Below are 23,972 nucleotides of genomic sequence, written 5' to 3'. Positions count from 1 at the left end.
ATCAGTTGGGCGGGGAGAACAGGTTAGGCCCATGTAGTGAAAACAATAGGCTTTGAGTAGCTTTGTGCAGAAGATCTGTTGGATGCCGGTTGAATCATAACTTGGTGAACTATCCGATGCATTTCCGATGACAGTACCCGTTGTGACGCGCAGTAATTCCAGGATCACTTCCGGATTGCTTGTCGTTCATGGCTATAAGCATGTTATTAACTGGTTTACAATTATATTAGTAAAACATTCGTAGACAAAGCAAACGTAGTGTACACAACATTATTTGCTACAATATGCAGCGTTCAGGAAGGAACCGATGCATTAAATCCCGTCGTCTAATGGGATCTTCCATCTAACTTTTGTGACAACAGTCAGCATTTGGCTCACGCGACAAAATGGACTCGGAATTTTCGGCAGCGGACAATGCAGGTAGGCGATATCTAATAAATGACCATGCAAATATTCCAGCCGCTGCATATACTATTTTTGCTACTTGAGTTATTGTGGGGTATGTTCAGCAAGACACCATGTTCACAGCTTGTTTGCAGTCAAAAATGAAGTCCACTGGACACAAGCAGTACTCGTATATTTCTACAACAATTATGAACATTTTCTCCACTGAATATGCCCCAGTACCCATAATTAAGATGCATAAGCTACATTCAATTACACAAGACTGTTGTGAAACGTTATTTAACAATTTCAGATAATGCACTAGCTATGTTGCAGATTGATTTCAAAATTGTTTACAATGTTCTTTTGAAATACTCTTTCCACGCCAATGAAGGTACAACACATGACAAAGTTTGGACACCTGCTCGTCGAACATCTCATTGAAAAGTCATGGGCATTAATATGGAGTTGGTCCCCCCCCTTTGCTGCTATAACAGCCTCCACTAGACATCCTGTGAAGGCTTTCCACTAGAGGTTGGAAAATTGCTGCGGGGACTGGCTTCCATTTAGCCACGAGCATTAGTGAGGTCGGGCACTGATGTTGGGCGATTAGGCCTGGCTCACAGTCGGCGTTCCAATTCATCCCAGAGGTGTTCGTTGAGGTCAGGGCTCAGTGCAGGCTAGTCAAGTTCTTACAGACCGATCTCGACAAACCATTTCTCTATGGATCTCGCTTTGTGCACGGGGGCATTGTCATGCTGAAACAGGAAAGGTCCTTCCCCAAACGTTTGCCACAAAGTTGAAAGGACAGAATTGTCTAGAATGTCATTGAATGCTTTCAGTGTTAAGATGTCCCTTCACTGGAATTAAGGGGCTGAGCCTGAACCATGAAAAACAACCCTAGACCATTATTCCTCCTCCACCAAACTTTATAGTTGACACTGCATTTGGGCAGGTAGTGTTCTCCTGGACTCCGCCAAACCCAGATTCGTTGTTGGACTACCAGATGGTGAAGCGTGATTCATCATTCCAGAGAACGCTCCAGAGTCCAGTGGCGGCAAGCTTTACACCACTCCAGCTGACGCTTGGCATTGCGCATGGTGACCTTAGGCTTGTGTGCAGCTGCTCAGCCATGGAAACCCATTTCACGAAGCTCCCAACAAACAGTTCTTGTGCTGACATTGCTTCCAGAGGCAGTTTGAAACTCTATAGTGAGTTTTGCAACCAAGGACCGACAAATTGTACGAGCTATGCGCTTCAGCACTCGACGGTCTCGTTCTTGTGTGGCCGAGCTGTTGTTGCTCCCAGAGTTTCCACTTCACAATAACAACACTTACAGTTGACTGGGGCAGCTCTAGCAGGGCAGAAATTTGAAGAACTGACTTGTTGGAAAGTTTCCATTCTATGACGGTGCCACGTTGAAAGTCACTGAGCTCTTCAGGAAGGCTATTCTACTGAAAATTGTTTGTCTGAAGATTGCATGGCCGTGTGCTAGATTTTATACATCTGTCAGCAACTGGTGTAGCTGAAATAGCCAAATCCACTAATTTGAAGGGGTGTCCACATACATATATATATATACAGTGTATGCGTTTGACGTTCTGTCTGATTGCACCCTTATTATTAATTTTTCCATGCTGTTTTAGGTCTCCCTCTCCTCTCCCTCTGCCTCTTGGTTCCACCCATTCAGCTTATGTCAGCGTCCATATGGCAGGTGGTGCAACAGCGAGATGCCATGAATTATGCAATGCTGGCAGAGTTTGTCTCCCTGGTGACAGAGATGGTCCCAGAGTTGCTGATCTATAGGCACAGGGCCCAACTTATTTTGGGATTGCGAGCAAGGGTGAGTGTTACAACGTTAATGAGTGAGTGTAGAAGCATGGATAGACCCCTATTGTATTAGGATTCCTTTTAGAATCCAAGAGTGGAAGATTTAGTCTCGTCTAGGCACACTACTTTCAAAACAGGCCCTTTACAAGTCAGAATGTTGAATAAACTTCATTTGGCCATACTTTACCTGTTGTCTGTTGATTTTTATCCTTACGTCGGAGGTAATTGGTGACAAAATATCCACAGGGAAGTGTTATTAGCCCGACTTTCAGGACGCTGGTCTGTATATGTTTTCAATACTGATGCATGGGACGTAAACACTTGCACAATATCTAAACAATGGCCAAACGTTGACAACTTTTCATTTGCAGTATATCGCATGCGCTTCCAGCTGATTGCGAAGGGGACATGCTTCGGTCGACAACGTTCGGCTATTGTTTGCATATTGTGCATCATGTGCAATGCGTCAGGAGATGTTCTCTTCATTTCCTACTGCCAAAAGGACAAGCATGGACAACCGGTAAATTGAGTGTAAATATCATTTTATTCAACATTCTGGCTTGTAGAGACTACTGCATATTTTTTAGGGCGACTTTTTCCGACTGAAAAGCCATGGGGTAACCATGGTAACAGTCTGACGTACTACAACTATATAACTAATGAATAACGGTGCATGGGGTATGTGTTATTGCAGCACATTCTGGAGTTGTGTCGCAGTGAGCATCCTGTAGAACCTCAGGTCATCTTAACCCAGCTGTACATGATTCAACCACTTACCCACGTCAGTAATGATGTAAGTTGATCTTCAAAGAGTACCTTCTTCCTGGAGGAGTAGACTGGAATAACTGTGGAGTGAAATGCACTGCTATAGATAAACTGTGTGTTGGACAAATGTGTCCTTATTTGATGTATCCTACAGGTAAGTGACACAGAGGTGGAGGAGTCAGAGACTCATTTTCTGGAGCTGGTCCAGACCCTGCTTAAAGACCCTGATGAGAGAGAGCATTTTTTCACAGTGAGACTTCACAGAACACATGTCCTCTTGCATTGGATTTACAGGTCAATGAAGTAAAGTGTTTTGCATTGCATTTACCTGTATATTAACCCCTCCACATGATTTTTCTTCCTCATCTGTCCCTCAGGAGATATTCCCAGTGGAGTATGGACCACAATATGACATCGAGCTGCAGACTCTACTGTGGGAGTTCCTGTCCAGATTGTTTCAACTGTTACCGACCCCTGACCTCACACAGGTGAGGGAAAGAATACCTTCCATTCACACCTACTGTTTAATAATCATTGTGCTGTACCAGATTAATTAAACTGTGTAAGGAACCATGTGAAGTGGAATATTCAGTAGATACATATCTATTATTTGATCTATCCCCCAGACAATAGCATGGCTCGGTACTGCCCCCTCAGTCTTGGATGATTGTGCCCATGTTATATCTCATCCAGCAGATCTGAAGAGTCTGCTTCAGCACCATAAACGTCTTGGACATTTGGAGCAACATGGTGGGTGACACGTAGTAAAAGTATGCATCATATTTTAAAACTGCACGTGTCATTCATCCAAATGGATTGACTTTAATTGTAGCATCTTCTCTTTGAACAGTACCCCCCTGCGCCATGGGCGACTGCATCCTGTCCTCTCTCTCCATCCCGCCACACAGTAGAACGGTGATCAGCACTGAGCAGACCAGCTGTCACAACCAGTCAGAACCCTCGCAGGAGTTTGTTGATGACTTCGAGGTGGAAATTGTAACTCTGACAGATTATGAAGAGGTTGAATTAGGTTTGAGTCAGGAGGTGGAGGATGGGAACGATGATGAAGGGCAGACCATGGAGGACAAGGAAGAAGAGCCTAAAAAAACGTCTGCTGAAGAAGTGGAGGAAGAGGAGAAAGTGATGGAGGACCATGAAGAGAGGGGCTTGGAGAGCAACTCGCATCTAGAAGAAGCCGAGGATGACCCAGCATCCTCCCATCACCAAACATCCTCTGGGCCCCACATCTGCTCAGTCTGTGAGAAGAGCTTCAAGTTTGCCTCTGCACTAATAGCCCATCAGGTCATCCATACAGGAGAGCGCCCGTATGTGTGCAATCTGTGCGGACGGTGTTTCTCCTTCAGGCAGTCTCTGGACAGGCACAAACAGACACATAAGGATGGGCGCGTTTACGACTGCTTGATCTGTGGGGAGACCTTTCAGTCCTTGTCAGCCCGCACAGAGCACAAGAAGAGTCATATGGAAGAAGGCGCTTACCAGTGCTCACAGTGCCACAGGAAGTTCAACTGGGCATCGGCCATGGTGAGACACCTGAAGGCTCACACAGAGGGCACTGAGGTCAAAACGCAGGAACTTACAAAAAGCCTGAAGTCTGAGAAAGATGATATAGGGATTAAAGAGATTGTAGGAGAGGTGGCTATTGAGCCCCCTGAAACAGACCTGGTGTTGGAGGATGGAGGGAAATCCTGTCACAATCCACAGGAAGGAGCGGATCACAAACAACAGGAAGGAGATGGTCAGTCCACTTCGTCTGAGCCTGCAGTGTTGGTGCCTGGACTTCTGGACAAGGTCGTAACACTTGTCAAGGTCCGTACCAGTGGTAGGAAAACGAAACCGACCTTGAAGGTGCAGATGGTGAACCTGCAGAAGCTCAAGGGAAAGGTTGCCACCCCAAAGAGGATGATGGGTGGAAGCTTGATGAACCCCCAGGGTTTCACACCATTGCATTTTAAGAGGTAAAGTAGATGGATGCAGACAGTTTAAGGTTAAATACAGTGCCTTGCGAAAGTATTCGGCCCCCTTGAACTTTTCGACCTTTTGCCACATTTCAGGCTTCAAACATAAAGATATAAAACTGTAATTTTTTGTGAAGAATCAACAACAAGTGGGACACAATTATGAAGTGGAACAAAATTTATTGTATATTTCAAACTTTTTTAACAAATAAAAAACTGAAAAATTGGCCGTGCAAAATTATTCAGCCCCTTTACTTTCAGTGCAGCAAACTCTCTCCAGAAGTTCAGTGAGGATCTCTGAATGATCCAATGTTGACCTAAATGACTAATGATGATAAATAGAATCCACCTGTGTGTAATCAAGTCTCCGTATAAATGCACCTGCTCTGTGATAGTCTCAGAGGTACGTTTAAAGCGCAGAGAGCATCATGAAGAACAAGGAACACACCAGGCAGGTCCGAGATACTGTTGTGGAGAAGTTTAAAGCCAGATTTGGATACAAAAAGATTTCCCAAGATTTAAACATCCCAAGGAGCACTGTGCAAGCGATAATATTGAAATGGAAGGAGTATCAGACCACTGCAAATCTACGAAGACCCGGCCGTCCCTCTAAACTTTCAGCTCATACAAGGAGAAGACTGATCAGAGATGCAGCCAAGAGGCCCATGATCACTCTGGATGAACTGCAGAGATCTACAGCTGAGGTGGGAGACTCTGTCCATAGGACAACAATCAGTCGTATACTGCACAAATCTGGCCTTTATGGAAGAGTGGCAAGAAGAAAGCCATTTCTTAAAGATATCCATAAAAAGTGTTGTTTAAAGTTTGCCACTAGCCACCTGGGAGACACACCAAACATGTGGAAGAAGGTGCTCTGGTCAGATGAAACCAAAATCTAACTTTTTGGCAACAATGCAAAACGTTATGTTTGGCGTAAAAGCAACACAGCTCATCACCCTGAACACACCATCCCCACTGTCAAACATGGTGGTGGCAGCATCATGGTTTGGGCCTGCTTTTCTTCAGCAGGGGCAGGGAAGATGGTTAAAATTGATGGGAAGATGGATGGAGCCAAATACAGGACCATTCTGGAAGAAAACCTGATGGAGTCTGCAAAAGACCTGAGACTGGGACGGAGATTTGTCTTCCAACAAGACAATGATCCAAAACATAAAGCAAAATCTACAATGGAATGGTTCACAAATAAACATATCCAGGTGTTAGAATGGCCAAGTCAAAGTCCAGACCTGAATCCAATCGAGAATCTGTGGAAAGAACTGAAAACTGCTGTTCACAAACGCTCTCCATCCAACCTCACTGGGCTCGAGCTGTTTTGCAAGGAGGAATGGGCAAAAATTTCAGTCTCTCGATGTGCAAAACTGATAGAGACATACCCCAAGCGACTTACAGCTGTATTCGCAGCAAAACGTGGCGCTACAAAGTATTAACTTAAGGGGGCTGAATAATTTTGCATGCCCAATTTTTCCGTTTTTTATTTGTTAAAAAAGTTTGAAATATCCAATAAATTTCGTTCCACTTCATGATTGTGTCCCACTTGTTGTTGATTCTTCACAAAAAATTACAGTTTTATATCTTTGTTTGAAGCCTGAAATGTGGCAAAAGGTCAAAGTTCAAGGGGGCCGAATACTTTCGCAAGGCACTGTAAGTTTGGTATTTTAAGTGAAAAATAAGATGTAACTTAACTGTCATCTCATGGCATTAATGCTCTAGGCGGGCAATTCCACGGTAACAGAGCGACACTGAGACTTCAAATTTTTTTTTTACTTTAAAATATGTCAAACAAAAAACTAAGTTTGGTAACAGACAACACGAACAGCACAAACTGTCATTCTGTTACCAAACTACTGTTTTTCAAGTAAATGTATCCTTGTAAAATTCTCTGTGGAAATTGTTCAATGTTGTCCTTGTGCATAGTTGTATGGTTTGTTTAACTTTGCAATCATTTTTGTTTGACATTCATTTTAAAGTGAAAAATCTGAGTCTGTGTCACTCTGTTACCTTGGAATTGCCCTCTACCTACTTGTTTATCTTCAACAGTGAGGAACACTCCTATGGCTCACCAGTGGTCTCAACAAAGGAAGGAGACACAGGTGCATGTATTACCTTATCAGTTTGCATAAGTGTGTAATTGTTAGGTTTGTTGAGTGGTTACCTACATGTATTATTTTGTTACATACATTGCTTAAACAATTGTTTGTATCCTGCCCTTATTGAATCCATCAGGTTTTCACTTTTACTTTGTTGGTCCTTCAGGGTGGTGTCCATTCTCCTGTCCCGAGTGCTCATTCGTCAACTCAGACGAGGCGTCCGTCCAGCAGCACATTGAGACGAACCACTCGGGGGAAGCGCAGGAAGATGCTCAGTCCGCTCCGCACCAAACAGGCCAAGCTGGACGCTATGATTGCCCAGACTGTAACAGCAGCTACAAGTTTCAGTCCTTACTGAAATACCATCGGCGCGTCCACACCGGCGAGCGCCCGTACGTGTGCCCTCAGTGCGGACGGCGCTTCTCCTTCAAGCAGTCACTAGAGAGGCACAAACAGACACACAAGGATGGGCGCAAGCATGACTGTCTGATCTGTGGGCAGAACTTCAAGTCCTTGTCAGCGTACACAGAGCACAAGAAGAACCACATGGAGAACGGTGTGTATCGGTGTTCGGAATGCGACCGGCGGTTCTCCTGGAAGTCTGCGCTGGTAAGACACCTCCGGACTCACACGGACAACGCCACCGAGGATGAGCTCTCTTACAAATGCCCAAGGTGTGACTTGGGATTCAGCAGTAGTACGTACCTTAACAGGCACCTGCTCACACACCAAGAGGAGAGGTTGCATGTCTGCAGCTGTGGCAAGAACTTTGCCTACAAGGCTGCTCTGACCGCACACCAGCGCACCCACCTGAAAGAGAGGCCACACCAGTGCAAGCAGTGTGGAAAGGGTTTCCTCTACAAGGGAGGGCTGGTAAGTCACATGAAGATCCACTCCGAAGAAATGCCTTTCATGTGCTCATTCTGCGGGAAGAGCTTCAAGAGGGAGAGGAACATGAAGAAACACGAACGCTGCCACACCAGGGAGAACGTGTTCAGCTGCTCGCAGTGCGACAAGACCTTTGTGTACAAGGCCACACTGACCAGGCACGAGCTAACCCACTCGGGGGAGAGACCGTTCCTGTGCTCCGATTGTGGCAAAGGGTTTTTCTCCCATGCGGAGCTTCTAAAGCATGAGCGCTTCCACACGGGCCACAAGCCGTTCCAGTGCTCCCACTGCGGGAAGCAGTTCACCCAGTCCTGCTACCTGACCATTCACCTGCGCTACCACACAGGGGTACGTCCTTACTCCTGCACCCATTGTGACAAGAGCTTTCTCAGCGCCAACCGTCTAAAGAGACACCTGAGAACCCACACAGGAGAGAAACCCTACCTGTGTTCAGAGTGTGGGAAAGGTTTCAAACAGTCATATCACCTCAAGATGCACCAGCAGACTCATGCCACTAAGATTTGCTGAGGCATGATTGTGTCTCTGTCCAGACTTCAGTCAATTGATTTGGTAGAATGTAATGGTGAGTTAGCTGTCGACTGTGTAGACAACCAGGAGTGTTAAAATATAAATACTGAATAAAAATATAAATTCAATATGCAACAAATTCAAAGATTTAAGTGACTTACACTTCATATAAGGAAATCATTCAATTGAAATAAATTCATTAGGCCATAATCTATGGATTTCACATGAATGGGCAGGGGTGCAGCCATGGGTGGGCCTAAGCCCTCCCAGGCCCACCCACTGGGGAGCCAGGCCCAGCCAGTCAGAATGAGTTTTTCCTCTCAAAAGGGCTTAATTACAGACAGAAATACTCCTCCGTTTCATCAGCTGTGGGTGGCTGGTCTCAGATGATCCCGCAGGTGAAGAAGCCGGATATGGAGGTCCTGGGCTGTCGTGGTTACACGTGGTCTGCGGTTGTGAGACCACCAACAGCTCTGGTGGACATTCCTGCAGTCAGCATACCAATTGCATGTTCCCTCAACTTGACGCCTCATCTGTGGCATTGTGTTGTGACAAAACTGCACATTTTAAAGTGGCCTTTTATGGTCCCCAGCACAAGGTGCACCTGTGAGCTCCCATCAGATCCTTAGGCTCCCGAGTGGCACAGCATCTCAGTGCTAGAGGCGTCTCTACAGACCCTGGTTCGATCACAACCGGCCGTGATCGGGAGTCCCATAGGGCGGCGGACAATTGGCCCAGCGTCTTCCGGGATTAGGGGAGAGTTTGGCCATCATTTTAAAATAAGAATTTGCTCTTAATTAACTGATGTGCCTGGTTAAATAATGATCATGCTGTTTAATCAGCTTCTTGATATGTCACACCTGTCAGGTGGATATATTATTTTGGCAAAGTAGAAATGTTCCCTAACATGGACGTAAACAATTTTGTGCAAGAAAATTGAGAGAAATAAGCTTTTTGTGAGTGTGAAACATACCTGGGATTTTTTTATTTCGGCACATGAAACATGATTACACGTTGTTTATATTTTTGTTCAGTATATTAGTGATAATTCCTAATCTAAGGATTCATGAAATGCATTTGAATTCTTTCTGACTTTCCTCAGCTGAAATAATGATAAATACTGTGTCATTGTTACTCATCAAGGCACATACAGCTCTTCTGTGAGCTGAATCACTCATGTGACACAACTTTGGCCTGGATTAAATCTGTAGAGCGCTGGCTGCAATTAATCCCGGACAAAATGTTGTTTTTGGCTAATTATAATAATGTAGAAGTACTAAAAGAATTGTGCCTCGTGTCCTTCTGCTAAAATGCATTTCATATGTATAGTACATTGTATTTTCATAGTTGTAGCTCAAATGAGTTTAATGAAAAGACTTCGATGAACAATACAAATTGTTACTGTCTTCTGTAATGAAAACCTCATTTAAAAAAAAAAGCAAACTCAAGCATACTTAAAACTAAACTTTGTTAGATGCATGGGTACATTTATCATCTATAAACTTATGCTATGGTTTAGGATTCTATTTTGGATTTTTTTTACAAAACAGGCATGTCTTAGAAACATTGCTCTGGACATTGGCAGTAAGGGGTGAGATTCCACTGACATTGGTCTCATATCAGCTTTGCAGAGGTTGAACCATTTGACAATCTTAACACTGGCCATCAATCTGGGTCTGAATGTTTGCATGCTAAATCTGTACCATGATTTAATTGATCAATATTCACTCAATGGTAATGACTTCATTACCATTATATATAATATTCATTAACAAAATAGGACTCACATTCCCTTCAAAGGAGCGAGCAATGTTTCAATGACAGACTAGCAGTTATTTAGCACCAACACCAGATTCACATGGTTAAAGAACACAATGCCTCAGAGGACTTGCAGGGATTATGCAATTTGTTACCAGATGTCACTTAGGAGTGCATTGTGTGGGTGGAAAAGTAAAGGACAGTATTGAATAGTCACTTCAAATAGGTGACAGGACAATTGTGACTAGTTTATCAAATTTAAGATTTGAGGTGAAAGTAAACTCATTTGAGAATCTGTTTCAGTAGCAACGTGTTTCCAGGTTCTGATGTTTCACTCATGTTGAGTGTGCACACCGGCATACAGATTAGTTTCAGTAGTTAGGAATGCCATGACTTCATCTGAGGTCCGCCACCTAGGTCACATTTAACATGAGAAAACAATGCATGGCCACACTGCCAAAACTATTGAACTGGGAAACAATTGATCCAGCACTTTGGCCAGACTGATCTACACAACCATGTGTAGAGTGATGGGGCAGTGGTCACTACCCATAGCTTGGTTGCGGATCTTGCTATCGCAAAGGCCTGGCAGTAGAGCAGAGGACAGCACAAAGTAGTCCAGACGCCAGCCTACGTTCTTAGACCGAGAGTTCATCATGTAGGTCCAGAAGGTGTAAGCGTTGGCCTGCTCGGGGTACAGCTCGCGGAAGCTGTCGGTGAAGCCTGCAGCCAGCAGCTGATTGAAGCCCTCACGCTCCTCTGCTGTGAAGCCTGCGTTTTTTTTGTTGCCTTTGGAGTTCTTCAGGTCGATCTCCTCATGGGCTACGTTCAGATCGCCACACAGCACCAGGGGCTTGCGCTTGTCCAGGTCGCTCAGGTAGGCCTTGAACTCCACGTCCCAGGTCTTGCGATAGTCCAGGCGCACCAGGCCTCGGCCAGAGTTGGGCACGTAGGCGGTGACCAGGAAGAAGGTGGGGAACTCAGCAGTGATAACACGGCCCTCCTTATCATGCTCCTCTTTACCTGCAGACAGATTGGGGATAGGCAGGTTAACTAGGACACCTGGAGAGAAGTCTGAATGAGTAAAGTTAAGACGTTCACAGCCAACTAGAGTAACCAGGATCAGCCATTCACTCACCAATGCCATAGGTTACTTTGAGGGGCTCAGTCTTGCACAGCATAGCTACCCCACTATAGCCCTCCTTCTCATCGGAGCCAGCCCAGTACTTGTGGGGGAACTCGGGCATGGAGGTGATTTCATCAGGAAGGGACTTCTCAGCGCACTTCGTCTCCTGCAGGCACAGCACATCCGGGGCCTCGTCACGCACCCACTGGGCAAGAGAGAGGGAAAATAACCAGTCAGCTCCTTCACATTGCACTGCCATTTATCAGTGTTTAAAAGGTGCAGCCACTGTGCAGATTAATGAACCAGACAATGGTATTTAACAGAAGTTCATAGACACTCAATGTTTAAATCTCATGCATTGCATAACTATAGTGCGTGGACTTATTTCACATATGTAGTTAACTTCTTAAAGTTTAGGGGGCAGTATTTTCACTGCCGGATGAAAAAAGTACCCAAATTAAACTGGTTACTACTCTGGCCCAGAAACTATAATATGCATATTATTAGTAGATTTGGATAGAAAACACTGAAGTTTCTAAAACTGTTTGAATGATGTCTGTGAGTATAACAGAACTAATATGGCAGGCAAAAAGTGGGAGATCTGAGAATTGTAGTTCTTTTGAATCCCTATCGAAACTACAGTGTGTGTGGGGTCACGTTGCACTTCCTAAGGCTTCCATTGGCTGTCAAAAGCCTTCAGAAAGTTTTTTTTTCATCATTCTCCTGTAACCGGGCAGAGAATAGGAGCTCAGTCAATGAGTGGACTGCCTGAGGACCAAGGACTTGGTGATGTGTGAGCCCGATAGCATGCCCCTCCTTTTTCTTCTGGAATGAATACGCTATTGTCCGGTTGGAATATTATCACATTTTTACGTTAAAAATACCATAAAGATTGATTGTAAACAACGTTTGACATGCTTCTACTAACGGTAATGGAACATTTTGACTTTTCGTGTTTCGAATTACGCTCGCGCATTATGCCTTTGGATAGTGACCTTAACGCACGAACAAAATGGAGGTATTTGGACATAAATATGTATTATTTCGAACAAAAACAACATTTCTTGTGGAAGTAGCAGTCCTGGGAGTGCATTCTGACGAACATCAGCAAAGGTAAGAGAATATTTCTAATACTAATTCTGAGTTTAGGTGACCCCAGAACTTGGCAGGTGTCTGTATAGCTTGCTTTGATGGCGAGCTATGTACTCAGAATATTGAAAAATATGCTTTCACCGAAAAGCTATTTTAAAATCTGACACAGCGGTTGCATCAAGGAGTACTGTATCTATAATTCTTAAAATAATTGATGTATTTTGTCAACGTTTATGATGAGTATTTTTGTAAATTGATGTGCTCATTCACCGGAAGTTTTTGGTGGGAATACATTTTCTGAACATCACGCGCCAATGTAAAATGCTGTTTTTGGATATAAATATGAACTTTATCGAACAAAACATACATGTATTGTGTAACATGATGTCCTAGGAGTGTCATCTGATGAAGATCGTCAAAGGTTAGTGCTTCATTTAGCTGTGTTTTGGGTTTTTGTGACATATCTCCTTGCTTGGAAAATGGCTGTGTGGTTATTTTTGTCTATGTACTCTCCTAACAATCTAATGATTTGCTTTCGCTGTAAAGCCTTTTTGAAATCGGACAATGTGGTTACATTAACCTGTCTGGGCTAGGGGGCAGTATTAACCTGTCTGGGCTAGGGGGCAGTATTTTCACGGCCGGATAAAAAACGTACCCGATTTAAACTGGTTACTACATTACTACTCTTCTATGCACTATAGTTCTACTAACCGGTGCCCCCTCGACTAACCGGTGCCCCTACACATTGACTCTGTACCAGTACCCCTGTATATAATCTCGCTATTGTTATTTTATTGCTGCTCTTTAACTATGTTATTTTTATTTCTTATTCCTATTTTTTAAACTGCATTGTTGGTTAGGGGCTTGTAAGTAAGCATTTCAATTTAAGGTCTACACCTGTTGTATTTGGCACACGTGACTAATACAATTTTATTTCTAGCGCAATGCCAAGTCGTCATGCAGCTTTGGACTCTGGTTCCCAAACTCACATCAAGGCCCTTCTTCTTGACCCAAGCTCTGAGCCCATCCACATTCCAGGAGGTGATCTTCATGTTAGCAGCACGACCATCTTTGCTGTTCATCTTATCAGGAGGGTCACTGTACAGAATGGGGGCCTCTGGTTCCTTGACCTTCTTTCCTTTCTTGGCAGCGGGAGCTGTAAGGTGACAGAGAAAACAGGAGGGGTAATGACACTGATGTAACAGTATGTTCTTTTCATTTTTATTCTGTTCTGCTTCAGACATACTGTAAGTAAGATACATATCGCAAAAAACAGGAAACATTAATTGACTAGACGTCTCACCTGTGCCGTTGTCATGGTCACCATCTCCAGCCTCCTGCTCATTTTTCTTTGCTCTTTTCGACATACTTGCACTCGTTGTTATCCCACACACGCCCCGAAGACACACAACACGCACGCACACACAGTACACACGCGCCGCCGCTGGGAAAAGAAAAACATTATCTAGTTATTAGCTTTATTTATAGCAGCCAATTTAGCAAATACTATAGCGACGCTTAGCTCATCAGCTACTGCCACAATAGCTACTAGTTTGTACGCCAGATGTGATAGATGTTTACATTACTGCATTACATATCCATTTAACAATTCTGTAACTACTGCAAAAACAGGCGAATCTTTGATAAAAAGCTAGTTAGCTAGGACATATACATAACTTTATGTGCGGCCTATGGCTCAATCCATGTCGAATGAAGATCGAGTCTGAATAAATGGGGGAAATGTGCACGAGCAATCAGGCAGAAAATGAATGCAACTAATGTTGCTACTACTACTTCTTTGCAAATTAAGAATTGAACTAGAGAGAACCCAAACTATTCTTACTTTGCTTTTTCACAACAAAGGATCAACCGTGTCACACTCGCGCAGTCACTCCTCCAAAACAAAGCAGTGGGTTTTGAGGAACATTGTCACACAGACACGCATGTGCTGTTAGGCTGCCCTATATTATGCCTGATGTGATTTTCCTCTGAATCCGTGAACGCACCAGGAATCAGCTCTTTATGCATGTTATGTATTTGTTTACGTCAAACATTAAATGTCTACAATTAGCTTCCAATTTGTTTTGGTTAATACAATACCTTGAAAGATACAATTCTGTAAGAAAATCATCAAACTACCTCTTGTTATGGGTCCTCACTGCCTAGAGTGCTGTCTGAAACCCGAAATACTCAGCAACTGAAAGGTTCGAATTAAACTTTTTGCTTTCTCATCTGAAATGATGTTTTTCATTTAAAACACGTGAAATTGGCTCTTAATGTGCCTTCGCTTTTGGCATGTGAAATGAATAATTGATGGTAGATCTAGATCGCCACCTGGTGTGCAACCCGAGTGTTAGCTAACTAATCATGCTTCTAATAGTTTTAACCAAACATGACCCTGTTTTGGTATCTATATTCTAGTGCTTATGTTCTACTTTTCGTATTGCTTTTGAAGAATAAGTAAAACAACACCTGTACTTTTTAGTCGTTGACATTGCACTGTTTATTCTTGTATGAACTGATGTATGCAACTGTTTCTGGTATTTGTAGCTATGGCATCGCACTCTGAACATATATTTTTTTCAGATGCACACAAGACCACTAGCTATGACATTTACGACATTCTTTCAATGTGCACAAGTTTTTATTTTATTCATAACAATATAATTCTCCATCTCCCTCAACCTCTCTAGCTGTCATGACTGTAGTGATTGGATTTGAGGGCAGTGCCAACAAGATTGGTGTGGGCATTGTGAGGGATGGGGAAGTACTCTCAAACCCCAGACACACCTACATTACACCCCCTGGTCAAGGCAAGTTGGTTGAACTCAAAGTAGACTCAAATGACAACTGAACGATTGCATTTGTCCTAATGCTCATGTGTGTAGTTGCAGTAACAGACTAACTCTCCATCCCAGGGTTCCTGCCTAGTGAGACAGCCAGACATCACCGCAGTGTCATCCTAACAGTTCTGAAGGAGGCGCTGGAGGAGGCAGGGCTGAAGCCTGCTGACGTTGATTGCGTGGCATACACAAAGGGTCAGGAACTCCTATGTCACTGATTCCTATAAAGCTGAAATGGCCTTTTCTGACCTGTAGTACCATTCAGTTTTCACCAACATGATATTATTTACCGCAGGACCAGGGATGGGTGCCCCCTTGGTGACGGTGGCTCTGGTGGCACGCACAGTGGCCCAGCTGTGGGGGAAGCCTCTCCTGGGTGTCAACCACTGTATTGGCCACATTGAGATGGGCCGCCTCATCACTCAAGCCAATAACCCCACTGTGCTCTATGTCAGTGGGGGTAACACACAGGTCAGTCACCCATACATACTTACTAAGACAGATTTGGGATGTCCCGCACAACTTGAGGGTTCTTTATTTAAAAAAAAAAAATGTTTAACCCTTTTTCGTGGTATCCAATTGGTAGTAGTTACTGTCTTGTCTCATCACTGCAACTCCCGTACGGACTTGGGAGAGGTGAAGGTCGAGAGCCATGCGTCTTCCGAAACACAACCCAACCAGCTTCTTAACACAACGCACATCCAACCCAGAAGCCAGCCGCACCAATGTGTCGGAGGAAACACCATACACCTAGCGACCTGGTCAGCGTGCACTGCGCCCGACCCGCCACAGGAGTCGCTAGTGCGCGATGAGACAAGGATATCCCTGCCGGCCAAACCCTCCCTAACCCGGATGACGTTGGGCCAATTGTGCGTCGCCCCATGAGCCTCCCGGTCGCGGCCGGCTGCGGCAGAGCCTGGGCTCGAACCCAGAATCTCTGGTGGTGCAGTGCCTTAGACCACTGCGCCACCCGGGAGGCAACTTGAGAGTTCTTAGGGTTTCCCCTTAGTTAGCACTCATACCTGTCTCAACTGAGGTTTTTTGGGTTTAGTTGTGCTCTAATGCAATGTTTCCTCATGAAGGTGATTGCATACTCTGAGCGGCGCTACAGGATATTTGGTGAGACCATCGACATTGCAGTGGGCAACTGCCTGGACAGGTTTGCTAGGGTGATAAAGGTGAGTTCTGCATGGCTCTTCAGGGGACTAAACTGAAACGAACCTGATTAAGTAATGCTCCTATAAAGACTACATGCTGAAACATGTAGTCCACTTCCATCGTCTTACAAGAGTTTCTGAATATCATTTTCAATTTGCTCCTCTTTTCATGCATCTTGTTTTTAAAGCGAGATAGCAACATCATTTTTAAGATTTATTGTGGACTTGGACTATACCTTGTATAAATTGTTTTTACACTTTCTCATGAATAAAAATGGTTTGTGCTCAGATTTCCAATGATCCCAGCCCTGGGTACAACATTGAGCAGATGGCCAAGAAGTGAGTACATGTGTTTTCTTTGGAATTGCTGTCGGCCAGTAGATGTTTTCATATGTGTATATATTTACACCATTGATTTCCTGTTTGTTTTGTCAGGGGTACACAGTATGTGGAGCTTCCATACACAGTGAAGGGGATGGATGTGTCATTCTCTGGGATTTTATCCTATATCGAGGTAAGATGCAGAGCCTTTAAGTGGGAATAAAGTTCTGCATTGAGTTGCATTGCATTGGGTTGCGTTGCATTGGGTTACATTGCATTGTAGGGGAGAGACAGGGTTTTTGTGATAGTTAGATGGACTGTGGTAATAATAAGGGGTGCGTGTTTGATGTGTTCATATTTGTCCCTTTTCTTTCAGGAAGCAGCTGGGAAGATGTTGAAATGTAATCAGTGTACAGCAGAAGACCTGTGCTTCTCCCTACAGGTCAGGACAAAAGCAATAAACTGCCCCAGTGCATTGTTGTCAGCCTGTTTCCTGCATCGGCGCGGCAACACCCTTCCCCTTCAGAATGATGGCGGCTACATGGTGGCATCATTCACTGTCTGAGAGGTGGCAGAGCACACCACTATGTAATGATCCGTTCACTACTTGTGTGTCCTGTAGGAGACCCTGTTTTCCATGCTGGTGGAGATCACAGAGAGGGCCATGGCTCACTGCAGCTCCCAGGAAGTGCTCATCGTTGGAGGCGTTGGCTGTAAGTCAATTGTACTTCATTGTGGGGGTTGTGGACTTTCCAATGTAATTCATTAAAACACATAAGATGTAAATCTGGCTGACCTCATTATGGACAGGCACACCTCAAACACAACCCTTCAGGAATGCTGATGAGGGTTTTGCTCTGTAGGTAATCTGCGTCTGCAGGAGATGATGGGAGTCATGTGCAAGGAGAGAGGTGCAAAGCTCTTTGCTACAGATGAGAGGTAAGGCTCTACATACTATGTTTTCAATACAAGGGATCTGACAAGTGTATCTAAGACATTCAATGCTTACCTTTATTATTTATGAACTAATACAAGTAAAATGGCATATGTTGATGCTAATTTCATAATGTACTTTAACTTTGTACATCCTTCTGTTATTAAAATGTGATATTCTGTTTTGTTGTGTCACAGCTTTTGTATCGATAACGGAGCAATGATTGCACAGGCTGGCTGGGAGATGTTCCGGTCCGGTCAGACGACTGAGCTGTCAGACTCTTGGATCACTCAAAGGTAATTCCACTATATCTGCAACTCAAATTATTCCCTTTCATTATATTCTATTGTACAGTACAGTGATTCCCTTTCATTATATTCTATTGTACAGTGATTCCCTTTCATTATATTCTATTGTACAGTACAGTGATTCCCTTTCATTATATTCTATTGTACAGTGATTCCCTTTCATTATATTCTATTGTACAGTGATTCCCTTTCATTATATTCTATTGTACAGTGATTCCCTTTTATTATATTGTACAGTACAGTGATTCCCTTTCATCATATTCTATTGTACAGTGATTCCCTTTCATTATATTGTATTGTACAGTGATTCCCTTTCATTATATTCTATTGTACAGTGATTCCCTTTCATTATATTCTATTGTACAGTGATTCCCTTTGATCATATTCTATTATACAGTACAGTGATTTTCATATTGTACAGTACAATGATTACCTTTCATTCTATTGTACAGTGACTCCCTTTACATAAAATTGTTAGCTAAAATGTTACAGGAAGTTCTTGTCTATTTTCTGAAAGTGTATTGAGATGTTAACTGGATATTTTTGACAACAGGTCTACCATATTGTGCTGTCATCCAGTGACAAGAGAAACATTGTTGTTGGCAGGTACAGAACAGATGAAGTGGAGGTGACCTGGAGAGATTGACAGCTCACTACCCAACAGCCTGCACCCACCTTCCCTTTACCTGGATTGTATGCATTGTGTCATGATGGAGGGAAAGAATGTAGAAATATTCTATGCCTCACTTCTATTGTTCTGAACCTCTCAACACAACAGTTTTTAGCCACGTGCATTAGTATTTTAGGCCTAGATTAAATCCGGACTGCAGAAAATCTGCGTTATAGCGCGATTAAAATGTAAAGGCAATGTTCCCGCATTTGGAGAAAACACCTTTATCTTTCGATTTGTTTTTGCTTTCTCTAGCGCTGGATTCAATCCGTATCGCAGAAGATCCGCATTAAAATAAGTCATTTCTGATTGAGCCAACATATGCAGCGTTTACCGTGAATGAAGTCACCGCGAACTACGCCTTTAAATTTCAATATAATGCAGATCTTCCGCGATACAGATTTAATCCAGCCCCTAGTCCACAATATAGCCACGTTTATACCTGGTGTTAACGTTTCCTGATCTTGTCAACATTCTGATTGCGCCCATATTTTTTGAGAAGTGTATACGATTAATAGAAGTGATCAGATCTTCCCGACCACCTGCTGAGAGTCAGTGATGCGTTGTAATGTAGCTAGATTTCTTACAACTAAACAGATCTGGATTATCAAACCATTTAAATCATCGACAGGTGGCAATATTGGCTTAACATTAAATAAAAATGTGCATTACGCTGAAATGTACCTTTTTCAAGGATGGAGATCAGAACCTGTGATCTTCCTAGCCCAGTGCATTGCACCAGCAGAGGTGAGGGCACTATGCCTTTTCCCCACATATTTAAAGCTGTTCAGGCAGAAAGTTAGGCAAGTTTGGAACTCAAGACGCAACAGATTTTTCCCCTCCACCCACTGAGCATTTATCCAATCAAGTTGTCCAAGGATCACAATCAAGTTGTCGGCTTTATTCAGTAGTTCAGCGCCATAGAAATTGAAAGGCAATGTTCTGCGTTACCAGCACTGCATGTCGGCTAAATTGGAAATAACCTTTACATGTCAATCGTGCTGAACTTCAGCGACAAGGATAGAGTCAAGCCCTCAGTTTACTTAAAGGTAAATACATTTTATACTTGTCCTTATTAACAAAGCAAATAATGCTGTGGGTTTTATGTATCGTATGTTAAAATGATGAGCATTACCAGTAAGACCATGGGGCATGTCAAGTTCATTCAATTTTATTATGCAATACTGTTCACTTGTCCTCCAGTGTATTTTTTCTATATTTAAAATTTCAAATCATAAAAATTGAGCTAGTGTGATCATGAGTAATCATATGGATTCATGAGTAACATTCACCCAATCAGGGTACAAAAAAACAAACCAGCATTAGGATCAGACAGGGGAAGGGTGCGTTCTTATTGTGCTGTCTGCACCCCTGTAAACTGGAGACATGATTACACATCTGTCCCGTGTAAAATACAGTGAAATAAGCAGGTATAACATTTTCAAATTTGTGAAAAAATAAACACCTGGTAGGGTAGGCGTACCAAGGATTGGTCACAACAGATTAGAAAGTGCTTGACGGATCCCTCACAAGAGGACAAAACAGAAAATGTCTGATAAAACTGCAGTTCCTCACAATAAAATGACAGCTCTTAAGATTGTTAAAAGACCAGCTCAACACGACATTAAAACCAATCATTTTGAGCTGATAGGAACTCCAGGTCCAACTCATTAAGGCAGGCCTTTGAAGGCGTTAGAAAAGTCCCTAGTTGTGGATCTCATCAAGGAGTTAGTCCAAAGTGTCTCAGTGTGGCTTTGTGTAAAGACATCGACCTGAGTGTGTGTGTGTGTGTGTGTGTGTTGTGGCAGACAGGTCCATGCGTCACTAGGCTGGCTGGTCCAGGGAGTTCTTATACCAAACTACCTTATTGGGATCTGAAACAGAAAATAAGACAGCATTTAGTGACAGGCAGCATTGTCAAACCTCTCATGCTGCAGCCCCTAAGGGCTAGATTGTAAGGACTTCTGAAAAGGGAAACCCACTAGATAAAAAAAATCTCAAGTTGTATCCTTCCTTTAGAACCAGTAGGGTACATGATACAAATGTTTTTGCAGATGAGATGCAGCAAGTTTTAATGATGTCACTAGTAGGAACTCTCCTAGATCCAAAACAATTTGCCTACCGTACCTACTGATCATGCTGAATAACCACAAACACAGCGCGTGAAAATTGTGTTAATTGATTTCAGTAGCGCTTTCAACACCATCTACTTATTGAGAAGCTGTTGGATTATCAGATTCCTTGTAAACCGTAGTCAGGTGAGATTTAACCCTGCCATCTCTTCATCTAGAAAGGTTAACAAGGGAGCCCTGTAAGGTTGCGTACAATCACCGATACTGTGTCCACTATACAGTAACAGTTGCCAAGCCTCTGGCCCAGCCCATGGATTCTTTAAATATGCGGACGACACTCGGCTGGTGGGATTCCTTAAAATCATATCAAGCCTCCCCTGAAGGTCTTGACAGAGAAACATCCAAATTCATCCAGTGATGCTCAGACAACTCCCTTAAAAAATAAACATTAAGAAAAATTAAGATGGCAATTGATTTAAAAAAAATATGAAGAACCCCCCCCCCGAAGAGCAACGGGGAATCAGTTGATAGTGATAACATAAATAAATACCTTGGAATTGAGAAACAACCTGAAATTCAATGACTGTGCCCTCAAAGACAGAAACTACAGGAGATTGTTCTTCACTGCACTGCACGCATTGAACTTATTCTTCTACGCGTTTAAACCAAAGAGTTTTATAACTAAACCAAGAGACCACAGCCCGTCGTTTCAAATTGGAACAAATGAGTCAGTAGTCCAAGCGGATCCTTCACATTTATATATCAGTCTCATCGTTCCATCTGTGTTTAAACCATCTTGTATTATTGGGTGTTTTTACGCATTATGGTGGGATAATAAAATATCAACGTTTACCAAATCAAACCATTAAAGAGAATTTAATTTTTGAAGTAACATTCGTCCATTTTTTCCCCCAACCTCAAAAGTAATGTCAAGATGAAACCATGTCCCCGACAGTGGTTGTGTATATCCAGCTATACGCCACAATTCCAAATGAATGGAAAAGATGAGCACCATTTCATTTCCTGGCCTATTTGGGTGACCATATTTTCTATTAATTTGGGATGGAGGCATATAGCTAAATTGAATTTACACCACTGATGTCATGGGATATTCTCTTAACATTAGACTACTTTAGAGGTCTGAAAACATCTTAAAATCCTTTAAATTATGAGCCCTGCTTCAGAGATTCTAATGCCCAGCGTGGAGAATGGAGAATCCAGGCCAAATTCTAATGGACCTTCCTGATGATCATCTCACCTTCTTTCTGTTTGTTGCAGGTGACATTCCATTCTAAAAATGAACAGGGTATAGTTAGGATTCATACTATGATGCATATAACGTCGACCACAATTTTATGACAGATGCAACAGAAAAATAACATTTATAATACATTAATGTATTATTGAGGTCTCAACCACATCAGCCCTTACCTATTGTGTGATAGCGCAGAGCCTCCTTTAGATGGCGACAGGTGAGAAGCAGCTTCCCATTGATCTTTGCTTCCTCCTCTCTGTACTGGTCAATAGAGATTGAGGTAGTGACAGGAACTGGGATTTCACCACTGGCCTGGACTGTGTGATGCCTCTCTTGTGTTGGGTTGGCGGTTTCACCTCCAAATGTGAGCTGAGGTGGTGCTACAGGGGCAGGGCAGGGAACTGACCCCTCTGTGGCTTGGAGGACCTCACTGATGAAACTAAGTCCCCACTGGTTCTGCAGCAGGACACCGATGGCTGGGCGGCCCTCCTCCTCCAGCACTCCACCCACAGCCCCTGACTTCACCTTCGAGGCATAGCTGATGGTTGGCTGCAGCTTGGCAGGGCTGTCCTGCACTGGAAAAGCAGGTGGGTGCTTGAGTAGAGACAGGCTGTCCTCCACCCACCTCTCCTTCTGGCTCGGCTTCGGGGGCCTATCTGCTACACGCCCTGCCCCCCTGGGCCCCTCTCTGCGAGGGCCACGGCCTTTGTGCTGGCCTCTACGATCTCTGTCTCTACGGTAGGTGAAGGCATGTACATGGGCGGGTCCGTTCAGGTTGCCCTCGAGGGCCTGGGGTGAAGCTTGGCAGGGCTGCTGGTCAACCCCAGTTGGGCAGCCTCCACCTCCACCACAGTTGCCAGACCCAGGTGATAGGCGGCGGTTGCCAATGTGCGCCTCTGGGTTGGTGGAGGACACAAGGCCAGCAGGATCACACAGGGTGTCGGACTCGCACACTGTGTTGGCCTCCCATGTACCTAAAGTTAGATATAAGGCAAAGGAAGATCGTTAGAATCCCCTAATAATTTAAAAAAAAATGGGAACAGTTTAAACTACGCATTTATGTTATGGTTTATTGGTGAAATTATGAACTAGTTAACTGTCAAAGTACCCATCTTAACTTGTGTTGGGTTTTGTTGGGGCTTGAGGTTAACTGGCTAGCTAACGTTAGCTAGCCACATAGCTACGCAGAGCTAGAATGCACGCCACGGTTGGCCTAGCTAGCTACCGATTAAGCTGAATCCAGAAAGAAAATCCAGTGGCAAATTTTATGACACTTAAATTACTTGTAACTAGCTAGCTAGTTACCAATTTTATTCAAGTTGTATGTCATATGAGGAAATAGCTATGTAACTAACGTTATAACCTTATCGAACTGCCTTGCCAACCAACCTCTTGCTAACTAGCTAGCTAGTCTGCTAATAAACAGAAAAGCAACGTGTATGTAACGTTAACAGTACCCAACGTCAGCTAACCTGAAACGTAATTTATTTAAAATAGTAACATAACTAAGCAGTGGGTATTATAATAAGGCCATACAATCTACCGTTAGTCTTCAAGTATGCATTGGAACAATAAACAATTTCCTGGCTAGCTAGCTAACATTACGTTAGATAAGTTTCATAACACCCCGGCTCCAACGCACCGGACCGGGAGTATTCATTTCAGAACGTTTTGCTAACGTTGGCAAAGTAGAAAGTAACAAAGTAATGTGCTAATAGATGCCGGTACCCAAAACTCACCTGTTTTGATATGCATATCTTTTTGTTTAAATGTACTTCTTCTGGAATTAAACCGTTACTGAAAGTTTGTTTACAGCGGGTGTCTTGATTGTGGCCACACGGAAACTGTCGGAGGTGGAAATGACCGTCACCGTTCAACTTTGCCGGATATTGAAGCGCGAATAGAGGAGGGATGTTAATCAAATAGTTTTCCCGCCCTCAAACCCTTTGCAGAAAGG

General features: G+C 43.4%; 4 protein-coding genes across 5 annotated transcripts; 2 read left to right on the top strand and 2 right to left on the bottom strand.

Annotated features, from left to right (window-relative positions):
- The first annotated feature begins 82 nt into the window (after window positions 1-82).
- Window positions 83-9,874, top strand: LOC106576585 (uncharacterized). The gene is made up of 9 exons (XM_014153821.3): window positions 83-420; window positions 2,031-2,227; window positions 2,909-3,007; window positions 3,134-3,229; window positions 3,357-3,467; window positions 3,606-3,729; window positions 3,830-4,955; window positions 7,014-7,066; window positions 7,230-9,874. Exons 1-9 carry the CDS (start codon window positions 387-389, stop codon window positions 8,477-8,479), a joined length of 3,090 nt encoding a protein of 1,029 aa, XP_014009296.3. The 5' UTR covers window positions 83-386; the 3' UTR covers window positions 8,480-9,874.
- apex1 (APEX nuclease (multifunctional DNA repair enzyme) 1) lies at window positions 9,431-14,362 on the bottom strand. The gene is given in 5 exon segments (NM_001141755.1): window positions 9,431-11,260; window positions 11,376-11,568; window positions 13,445-13,611; window positions 13,759-13,899; window positions 14,299-14,362. Coding segments are annotated over 4 exon segments (939 nt in total). The 5' UTR covers window positions 13,823-13,899; window positions 14,299-14,362; the 3' UTR covers window positions 9,431-10,745.
- Window positions 14,363-14,524: 162 nt separating this feature from the next.
- Window positions 14,525-21,652, top strand: LOC106576590 (tRNA N6-adenosine threonylcarbamoyltransferase). 2 transcript variants are annotated; one of them, XM_014153830.3, is made up of 12 exons: window positions 14,525-14,659; window positions 15,149-15,268; window positions 15,374-15,493; window positions 15,594-15,769; window positions 16,381-16,476; window positions 16,745-16,794; window positions 16,891-16,969; window positions 17,153-17,218; window positions 17,399-17,489; window positions 17,640-17,715; window positions 17,908-18,006; window positions 18,625-21,652. In XM_014153830.3, the coding sequence occupies exons 2-12, from the start codon at window positions 15,154-15,156 to the stop codon at window positions 18,662-18,664; spliced, it is 1,008 nt and encodes a 335-aa protein (XP_014009305.1). In that variant the 5' UTR covers window positions 14,525-14,659; window positions 15,149-15,153; the 3' UTR covers window positions 18,665-21,652. The 2 variants fall into 2 exon arrangements, with proteins under 2 accessions (XP_014009305.1, XP_045556082.1); XM_045700126.2 differs by lacking the exon at window positions 17,153-17,218.
- On the bottom strand, window positions 19,844-23,912 carry LOC106576599 (uncharacterized). The gene is made up of 4 exons (XM_014153844.3): window positions 23,755-23,912; window positions 22,192-22,989; window positions 22,019-22,051; window positions 19,844-20,562 (listed from the first exon to the last, which is right to left on the bottom strand). The coding sequence occupies exons 1-4, from the start codon at window positions 23,768-23,770 to the stop codon at window positions 20,513-20,515; spliced, it is 897 nt and encodes a 298-aa protein (XP_014009319.2). The 5' UTR covers window positions 23,771-23,912; the 3' UTR covers window positions 19,844-20,512.
- Window positions 23,913-23,972: the final 60 nt, after the last annotated feature.

Source organism: Salmo salar, chromosome 17 (genome assembly GCF_965601325.2).
Source record: "Salmo salar chromosome 17, fSalSal1, whole genome shotgun sequence".
Classification (NCBI taxonomy): domain Eukaryota; kingdom Metazoa; phylum Chordata; class Actinopteri; order Salmoniformes; family Salmonidae; genus Salmo; species Salmo salar.
This window is presented reverse-complemented; position numbering and strand designations above follow the sequence as displayed.

What these genes read in the sequence shown, in the direction of transcription:
- LOC106576599 (XM_014153844.3), bottom strand. An exon ending in TCTGCGCTATCACACAATAG is followed by an intron (nt 22,052 to 22,191) that starts GTAAGGGCTGAT and finishes GTTCATTTTTAG; the next exon opens with AATGGAATGTCACCTGCAAC. An exon ending in CTGCAACAAACAGAAAGAAG is followed by an intron (nt 20,563 to 22,018) that starts GTGAGATGATCA and finishes TTTCTGTTTCAG; the next exon opens with ATCCCAATAAGGTAGTTTGG.
- LOC106576590 (XM_014153830.3), top strand. Translation starts at nt 15,154, where the DNA reads ATGACTGTAGTGATTGGATTTGAGGGCAGTGCCAACAAGATTGGTGTG. An exon ending in CATTACACCCCCTGGTCAAG is followed by an intron (nt 15,269 to 15,373) that starts GCAAGTTGGTTG and finishes TCTCCATCCCAG; the next exon opens with GGTTCCTGCCTAGTGAGACA. An exon ending in CATCGTTGGAGGCGTTGGCT is followed by an intron (nt 17,490 to 17,639) that starts GTAAGTCAATTG and finishes TTTGCTCTGTAG; the next exon opens with GTAATCTGCGTCTGCAGGAG.
- LOC106576585 (XM_014153821.3), top strand. Translation starts at nt 387, where the DNA reads ATGGACTCGGAATTTTCGGCAGCGGACAATGCAG. An exon ending in TTCGGCAGCGGACAATGCAG is followed by an intron (nt 421 to 2,030) that starts GTAGGCGATATC and finishes ATGCTGTTTTAG; the next exon opens with GTCTCCCTCTCCTCTCCCTC. An exon ending in AACAAAGGAAGGAGACACAG is followed by an intron (nt 7,067 to 7,229) that starts GTGCATGTATTA and finishes TTGGTCCTTCAG; the next exon opens with GGTGGTGTCCATTCTCCTGT.